The sequence below is a fragment of the Blastomyces gilchristii genome, assembly GCF_000003855.2.
Source record: "Blastomyces gilchristii SLH14081 genomic scaffold supercont1.30, whole genome shotgun sequence".
NCBI lineage: Eukaryota > Fungi > Ascomycota > Eurotiomycetes > Onygenales > Ajellomycetaceae > Blastomyces > Blastomyces gilchristii.
In genome coordinates, this window is record NW_003101661.1 from 427,162 (window position 1) to 437,209 (window position 10,048).

At 29.7% G+C, this 10,048-nt stretch overlaps 1 protein-coding gene and 1 pseudogene across 2 annotated transcripts; both read left to right on the forward strand.

The window, feature by feature from the left end:
- Positions 1-8,043: 8,043 nt before the first annotated feature.
- Positions 8,044-8,275, forward strand: BDBG_17896 (uncharacterized protein; the record flags this gene model as incomplete). Its single annotated transcript, XM_031725517.1, has 1 exon — positions 8,044-8,275. A coding segment is annotated over one exon (231 nt), but the record flags the coding sequence as incomplete, so codon positions are not given.
- Positions 8,276-9,087: 812 nt separating this feature from the next.
- On the forward strand, positions 9,088-9,176 carry BDBG_17897 (annotated as a pseudogene). The gene has a single exon. The product of its transcript is annotated as a tRNA-OTHER (tRNA).
- Positions 9,177-10,048: the final 872 nt, after the last annotated feature.

Below are 10,048 nucleotides of genomic sequence, written 5' to 3' on the forward strand. Positions count from 1 at the left end.
TATCTGAGTGTGTAAGAGTTTTCAGTGAGAGATTCAGTGTTATTTACAGAATTGTAGAGTGTTATTATTATTGATTAAGCATTCTGAGATATCAGTTCTTATATATAGTTTTAGAGAGAATCAGAGTGCTTTTTAATATACTGCTTCAGTGAGAATCTGAAGAAGTTCATCAGTTTGAGCTACTGTATATCACAGTTCATTCAGTGTAGAGAAAGTGAAGATATCAATGTCAGTTCTAATCAGAGAAGCATGTATGATGCTGTAAGCTGTTTCATCTTGATCAACTAATATCTTTGAATTCAAGAGTCAGTGATCTCAGTTTATTCAGTGAGTATCTATTACATCAGATGATATATCTTACTCTCATTGTGAGAGAACATCTATTATCAAGTTCTGACTGTCAGAGTGATAGTGTATTGTAAAATGAAAGCAGCTTAGAAACTCAGATCATTGCATCTGTCATTCAGTAAGTTTATAAGTAGTTATGAAGTATTTGAGATTCTTATAATCTGTGACTATCTCAAATTCAGAGACACTTCAGAGTTCAGAGTCTCATTCTTCTAAACAGTGTATAATTATAAGAAGTTTCTTATTATAGATCTTATAATTGCATTCAATGAGACTCAGTTTCTTAGACATGAAGACATATAATTGTAGAATATCTTTATCATCATATTAGAATATCCCTTCTTCTAAAATATAATCAGCTTCAATAACTGTCTTAACACAATTCAGATAGAATATTATTAGAGAAGTATTAATAAACATCTTCTTTATCTGTGTAAATACAGCTTCAGTATTCACTGATTATTAAAATACTGAGTCTTTCTTAGTAAGATCTGTAAGTGATCTTATGATATCTGAGAAGTTTTATATAAATCACTGATAGAAGTTAGCAAATCTGATGAAGCTTTATACATCTTTCATAGTATACAGAGCTTCTCATTCAAGAATGATAAAGACTTTCTCAGAATTTATTTAAATCTTCTTACTAGCTTCTATAATAGAACTCAGATACTTGATACTCTTGACTTTAAAATTATACTTATCAATATCTATCAGTAGTTCTGTTTCTCATAGCTGTTATAATATCTTTCACACATACTCTTAATATTCTTTTCTGAATTCATTGATAAAGATGAGAATGTTATCTAGATAAGTAGATACAAACTTATTAAGAAAATCTCAGAGTGTTCAGTTGATGTACTTCTGAAATATACTGAAGACATTAGTCAGTTCAAAGAGTGTGACTATTCATTCAAAGAGATTATAATATGTTTAGAATACTGTAAGTCATTCATCTTCTTTGATGATATGAATCTTATGAAATGCAGTGATAATATCTAGTTTTATAAATTATTGAGCTTATCTGATTCATGCTAGAGTTTCATTGATAAGAGATAAGAAATATTAATCTTTCTTTATCAATCTATTCAGATCTCAGTAGTTCACACAGAATCAGAGTTCTTCATCTGGTTTCTTTACAAAGAGAATAGAGACTGCAGTGAAAGAGTTACTAATACATATGAATTCTTTATTCAACAGATTATTAAGTGTCTTTTAAAGAAGAAGAAGTTCATATCAGAATATGTTATAAAGAGAGTCTTATAATAATTTGAGATTCTTATCATTCTTTTTCTCTAACTTGATACTGTGATTCACTTCAGAATCTTGTAAGAGAGATATATTTATAATATTATCTTATCAGAAGATATCTAGATATTCATGATATTATTAAGAGAGTTTTGTATAAGAATCTGTTATTATAATATAGAATAACTTTTCTAGAGTCTTTTTAATATCAGTCAGACTGATAAAATAGATTGATATATAGTTCTACTGTCAGTGATTCTTTCAGTGACTTCTTTTTCTAAGTATTTTATAGACATTGACAGAGATCTGTATCAGATCAATAGTCTTGTGAATATCATCTTTATGAATTCTATTGTTATTAGAAAATATCAAGCTTCTGTTTTAAGCATTCAATAAGATGTCTTATTCAGATAGTCAGATAAGTTCTAATATAAGATTATAATCAAGATTATCAACTTTATATATATAGATATCTTCATATTAATGTTCTTTCACATCTATGATCAGCTTCATCATGTAACAGATACAAATGTCTTTTAAATCATCAAATTCTGCAAGAAGTCAAGGTTTTGATAAAGAAATACACTGAAGATTATAATGTCTTATAACTGAAGATTTTATCATTATATAGTAATATAGACTGCTGTCTATCATGGCTTTCATATTATATATATTATCAATCACAGTAGATATAAGAATCACATTCATTATTATCTTCTCTTTAAATTATTATCATCTGATCTCTTCAAGCTTCTGTTTACAAATTTGAATAGAAGCTAATCTTTTTTCTGTTTCATCAGAGTATTTTTATAGTTATCTTCTGAATCTTCCTCTAATGTAATGTGATTAGCACAGACAGGCACTGATTCATTCTTTAAATGAGAAGACACTGATCTTTCTCTCAAGTATGAAGACATATAGATTGATCAGCAGTTGAAAGCAATATGTTCTGATTGATTACAGTTGATACACACTTCATGTTAATATTAATTGATGACTTCTTTGAGAGTGATCTCAGAGACTCAGAAGTCTGTCCAGACAGTGAAGACTCTTGCTTATGTATAGACATTCAAGTCTACTCAATTCATGACATCTGCATCATTATTATTCCTCAGCACAGATGTATGAGTCACTGAAATGTAATATCTTCTACCACTGTTCTGTATATTCTTGAGCTTGATAAGATAATCATTCATTGTCTGAAGCTGTGTATAGAAGTCTTCATAAGTCTGGTCTTTGTCTGCACTTATAAGAGTCTGTAAGAGTTTGAAAGTTAATGTCTTCTTGAGCATGCTAATCTTCATTCAATTCTCTCAAGATTGATCACCTGCTTCTAGAATCTTGGTGTTGAAGTCAGGAATAAATATTGTAAGAGAAGTGTTTCTCTGTCAGACACTCTGTAATCAATTTAATACTTTCTGTTATATAGCAGTGTCTCAGAACAGAATATCAAGATGTTTGATAATATTATCAGATATTCACAATGCTGATTTATATGCTTTTATTCATGAATAAAACTTCTATTTCATGTGATTCTTTAATCATTCATTGATATATCAATCTTAATTGATTAATAAACTGATGAAATCTTCATCTATACTCAGTTTCATGAGCATTTTCATTCTTCATAATAAGTAGAGAGTGAGATCAGAAGTATTGAAATATATGAAAGTATTTAAGCATTCTTTCAGTGCTTTTATATTTGATTCTGTAGATGTTGAAATTGCATGAGTTAATTATTGAATCTCTTTGTATTAAAGTTATTGAGTTGCATGTATATCAGCTATTTATTATTATTTTAATTTTAACATTACTTAAAGCTACTGTGATATCATATCTATGCTTGTGTTCAAGAGTTTCATATTATTATTAGACATGATTATATCAATCATTAAATGTATAATATCTGTGAAATCTGAAGAAGTGTAATTATATTCTTATATATCTAAGTATCAGAACTCTCAGATCTTTTGCTGATATTCTCTTATAAGATTGTATTCTCTTTATAAGATCTTGTTGCAGAGTCAGAGTGACTGATGAGTAAGCTTCTATCTGAGAACTCAGTGTCTGCTTAACTGTTTAACTGTTTCTCTATGTCTTATATATTGTTACATATTCAGATATCTCTTGATAAATAATTGTTTCTGATGAGAAAATAATGTGTGAATAATCATTTTCTAATAAGAAGATGATGAATGTTTTTATAGTGTAAGAGATCTACACTGAATAGATCAGTATAATATTATAGATCTTATGTAACAAAGATAAAAACATTAAAGAAGGAAAGAAAGAGAAAGTGCAAGAATCAGTGATTGAGGTGAATATTTATACATGTATGTGGTGGTGTACGCGGTGGAGCTTCGGGGCGGAAGAATATGCGCGCGTTTCGTAGCGGCCGCGGATCGGCGATCGGGAATGAAAGAATCTATGAAGTGTAATGAAATAGTCTATATGATTTGATCGGGCGCAGCCCGCCACACTTATTATGAATATAATTCTTCATTACTCAGTGATATTGTGAATAACATTTCAAAGAGAGAAATAGACAGTCAGAATATTAAATAGATACAGAGAACAGAGTATCTCTCAGTATCAGAAGTAAAAGTAAGATTGAAACTTTTGAATAAAATTTATAAGAAGACAGTGAAAAGTATTCACTGTGTTCAGAAGTAACAGATAAAATACTATAATTGAAAACATCTTTTAATAAAGTTCTTGATAGAGGATTAAGTACTACTTTCAGCAAAGAATATCAAGATAATAAGACTGTGTAAGAAGCTCTGTAAGTAGTGACTAAAATCTTTCTCAGTAATAAGAGTAATAAGTAAGCAGATATATGAGTTGAAATTACTCACAGAATTGAAATTAATTCATTCTATTTTTCACATTTTCTATTTAAAGCTCTATAAGTAACACTCTGAGACAGAGCTGTCTCAGTCAGATAATATTGAGATTGAGAGTGATATTAAATATCTTATAAAGAAAATATTGAATAAGTAAATATATTACAGTAAGCTTCAATATCTTATAAAATAAGAAGATTATTTATTATCAGAGAATTTATAAGAATCACTTAAGTATTTGAAAAATGCTGAGAAAGAGATTATAAGCTATGAGACAGCTAGTAGAGACTGCTCTATTATATATCAGAGACATTGAATAAGAAATACTACTTAAGACTTCTCATTTTTCTTAAAAAGTTTTTTTAGAGATAATCTTACAGTGATAAGCTAATGTCTTATGAGCTCTGTAACACTCTTCTTCTATTTTCTCTTAAAGAGTATTTTAGAAGTTTAATAAGACTATATAAGTGTAAAATTTCTGAAGTAATTAGAGAAAAGAAATATTTGAAATTAATAAAAAAGATTAATATTATTAATCTACAGACTGCTGCTATTCTAATGAGGCTGCAGCTCACTGAAAAAGTAAAAAGAAGAATCAGAGTCTACTCATTAATAATTATACTCTCATTAAACTCATTCTTCACTGTTAAAGTCTTCAGTATTAGTATTTTTATCTGCTGAGAAGTTAGCACTGCAGCACTGCAGAAGAGTATGAGAAATATATAAAATATTAACTTATTAACTTATAAAGTATCTCAGTTATCTACTTCAATTGAAGTGAGATTCTCTTCAATTAGTGATTGATCTCTACAGTACTTTCAATAACAGTGTTAGCTGATCTCTTCTTAAGATCAGTTATTCTGAGATGTTTTTTCATCTTGAAGATTCATATCTTTGTCTTCTTTTACAGATAAGTAAGAAGAATCTCTTCAGTCTTGACAGAATTTATTAACACTTGAAGCTCTGAGACTCTCACTCTATACTGCTTAAGCATCTGAGCTTCTTATCAGAGCTGATATGATGTCTTTCTGTGAGATAATACTTACAGAAAGACAGAAGTCCTTGTTGCAGATACAACAGAAATAATAAGAGTGAAAGAAGAGATAAGTGTATAAAATTCTTCTCTTCTTCAGCTGCTTAGTGCAGTACAGATAAGTAATGATATCAGTCAGAGACTGCATCAGAGCCTTCTCACAGAGAGAAGATAAAGAAACTGTGAGACTCTGCAGACTCAACTCAGCAGTATTCTGAGCAGGGCTCAGCCATGTCACAGGAGAAGATCTACAGATTGAGCTTCTCAGAGCTGCTGTCTCTGAAACCAAGCTCTCTCTGAGGTTCTCTTCAAATGATCACACAGGGTCATACACCACTGTGTTGATTGAGAGGGGGGGGCGGCGTCGCAACAGCAGTGAGAGGGGCAGAGAATGAATCAGATACAGATCATGTTCTGATCACTGATTCTTGACTGCTATATCAACTGCTCCACCACGAACTCACTCGATTTTTTGAATAAGAACCCGCCGATAGATTCATCAAAAAGCCCTTGATCATACAAGCATGTGGACCCCATCGCCGACCACATACCCCGTGTGGTGGTGGAGATATCCAGCCAAATGTGAACTAGACGTTGTTCAAAACTCCCGTGTGGGATTATCCCCCATTCACCCCTATCACACCACAACCCCGGACCAAAGTGCCATACAAAATGTAAGATGAAGAGACATAGTCATATGCACCAATCTTCTTGATTTTGAAAGATTCTCAATCTGTAATTGTGAAGATATCTGAGAAGTAATCTCTGTGAAAACCCTGTCCATCTTTGATGTTTCAAAACATCAACATCAAGTCTCACTCTCATATCATCCTTCTCAATCTGGCCCATTCTCAGCAGAAAAATACAAAAAGATATCTCAGTGATAATATCAAGTATATAATCAATAAACACTTCTGAAGTGCAATCTTTACAGTCTGTTGTCAGTGTATCTAGACTTCAACATCAAGTCTCATTCTTGTACTATTTCTCTCAATCTGGCTCATCTCTGACAGAATAATACAAAAAGATACCTTGACAACAGCATTCAATACATAATCAGCAGATAACAAGTCAACAGCACATCAACAACTATAAAATCAGTATATCTCAAGATCTGACTGAACCTTTGATCCCTGCACAGTGAGATATATTAAATCTAGTTTTAATATCTCAATATTCAATAGATTCTGCAAGAGATTGAGAACAGTAATACTAGATTTCTATTGAATTTAAGAATTAACTCTATATTGATATAATCATTGACAAAGTCTTCTATTTTAAGATATAAATAATCAGTTCCTCTACATCTCACTAATAATATTTATATTATCATATAGAAACAGACTTATATTCTCTATAATATTAAGACTCTGAAGAGAGAAAGTCTTGATAGAGAGTATATAGTAGTATATATCTTAGTAGTTTCTATCTCATTCTTCTGCAGCAGTTAATGTAAAAAAAAAAAAAAAGATCTTAGAAATAGTTTTTTACTTCTCTTGAAAAAGTAAGATGTTTTTCTCTGAATTTTATACAATATTCTTACAAAGAATAAAAAACAGAGCTGTTTTCTGTCATAATTTTATATTCTTTTAAGTAAGAATTACTTTTTCAGTGACTGAAGAGCTTTTATTAATACTTAATTCTTTTTTATACTCTTTATTAACTGATTTGAGTTGTACACTTGTTGTGTAAGAAGAATTGAATGATTTAGAATAAAATTGAATAGTTTTAATCAATTTCTCTGTAAAAAATTGATTTATTTTTTATCAGTTTTTCTCTTAAAAACTGTTATATCATCTGATTCATTATCAATTGATATTATACTCTTTCTCACTGTATCTCAAGAAAGAGATTGTAAAGATTTTATTGATTTATCTCAAAAATCAATTTTAGTTTATTAGATTCTCTTTAAAAATCTAATCTAGTTACTGAACTAGTGTGAAAAAAATCAGGTGTTTTATATACAAAAGTCTTTTATTCTTCTTTTGAAACAGTCTGATCAACTTTTCAATTGAAAACAGACTTAGAAATATCTCAATTGAAACAGTCTGATCAACTTTTCATTGAGTGAGAATAATGAGTTTAAAAATACACTTAGTTGATGTGAAAAAAGATGCTTTCTCAAATACTATTTCTAAGATTGAAATTCTGAAGAGAAGAAAGAAAGAAGAAATAGAGAAATAACAAGTTCTTGAAATACAGAAACTTGAAAAAGTAAGCAAGAGTCTTGAAAAGTAGTGTCTAAGTGAGATGAATGAAGAAGTTCTGTTAATTTTTCATACTCAGGCTAGACAACTACAGAAGATGATCAAGTTCAAACTTGGAATCTCAAACACAGTTTAAAAAACATTGAAAATTTCTAGTATAATCACTGACTCTTCATCTTACTCTTCTTCTTTCTTTTTTTCTACTTCTTCTTCTTCTTTGAATCAGAAGAAAATATATACTCAAGCAGCTGAATCTACTGTCTCTAAACCTGCTATCTCAAAATCTGCTTAAAATCCTGAGAAAACTGAGAAGAATACTGCTCATATCTCTATTCATAGAAAAGTAAAAAAGAAAATGTAAAAAGAGAAAAACTTTCAAATCTTCAGAAATAGAAGACTTATTCTCAAAGTCTTAAATCAGAATATTCTGCAAAGAAACAAGCTAAACTTAAATCTCATTTTCAGAATCAGAAATGAAATTAATCAGCAGTTCTTTTCTCAGTTAATGACTGATATTAAAGTTCAAAAATCAGTTATAGCTTTAATTGAGTTATTATTCTTTAAAAACTTCATCATTCTGACTACAATGTCTGAATTCAGTACTGAATTTCTTATTCAGAATGAGAATCTCTGAAAGTCAGCAGTAGAATCTTTACTAAATATAATAATTCTATCTGAAAGAGATGAAAAGTGAGATAAATTCATTCTTTATAATATTTCAGTTGAAATTTTTGACTGTGAAGAAGAAATGCTACTTCTCAAAAATGAATTGAAAGAATATAACTCTATTCAACTGAGAAAGAAGCCTGTATAACTAAATTCAATTGAGTTCAGACAAAGCAGGAGAAATGTCTCTATTCTAGTATATATAAAAACACTTAAACAGTCAAAGATCTCTGAAGTAAGAGTAGTAGATTTAAAAATGAGAGTTCATGAATACAAAGACTCAAGAATGAATCTCAAAGCTCAAACATAGTGTTCAAACTATCAAAGATATAAATACTTTACAATCTCATATTTTAGAGACTCAAAATGTGTATTCTGTATCAGAGATCACAAAACTAGTGAGTATAAATGTGAAATATGCTTAAAAAGAGATGAAATATGTTAATATACTCTGCTTAAGTGCTCTAATTGTAAAGAAAAACATGCATCTAGCTCAAAAGAATGTATATTTGCTTCTAGAACTTAAAAGAACTGAAGAAAAGATAAAGCTCAAAGTTAATTTAGAACTGAAGAGAAGAGTCAAGTCAGTAGACTTATAACTACAAGCTTAAAAAGAAGAAACTCTCAACTATTTAAATCTTTAAACTTCAATTCTTCAGCTGAATGTAAATAGAATTTGAATTCTTAAACTTCTGTTAAGATTAGAGAATTGAGAAATAACTCTGATAATAAACTAGATATAATAGCCCCGGTGGCTGAATGGTTAATGCGGCCACCCGGTAGCACCTTGGCGTGGGAAACCAAGGCGCGTGGGTTCGAAACCCGCAGGGGATACATTAAATCTGGAACTCAAGCACCTCAGGTTTCTAATAAATACAGAGGTGTACAAATCGCTCCAATGAATTGCTCTATGTTCCTGGGCTGGGAAGTTATTATCGCATGTATCTAATTGTCACTCCTTTGTATTTTCCTATGTTCTTGTTATCTTGGCGTGGTCTCAACACCTGTATTTCCTCCTGTATAACCAACACTTGACCTGTATTTAACATCATGCAAGGACTCATCATAAGCTCCGCTTGCATATGAGTATAATGGAAGAATAATAATAATAATAATAACTAGATATAATATAAGCAGTTGAGATTTCTTCTTTTCAAAATAGTTATAATCTACTATCTGATGATAGTGACTAGATTCTACTCTATCTCTACTCTCTTTTAGTATGAATATATAATAAAAACAATAAAAAAAGTTTAAAAACTCTTTAAAAATCATATTTATTCAAAATAATGTGAATAGAAACTTAAATTGTATTTATTCTTATCTTCAAATTATATTTGAATAAAAAGTTGATTTTATACTACTTCAGAAACTGAATTTTGATGCTGAGTAAAATTACATCATTTCTTATTCAAGCTACTACTGCTTTCTATCTTAAAAGTCTGAGATAAAGTCAAGAGTAGTGATCTATGAAAGAAAGAGATCAAGATATTAATTTAATCTAAGATTTAATATCATGTCTGACTCTGATATTCTGATGAGTGATATTATAGATAAAGAAAATGAGTTTAATACTATACAGCTTATAAATATCTATAATAAGAAGTTATTGAAGAAAAATAACAATATCTGAACAATTGATAGAGAATTTCTGAACATAACTTTATCAAGAAACTCTATAATTGCAGGAGATTTCAATGCATATT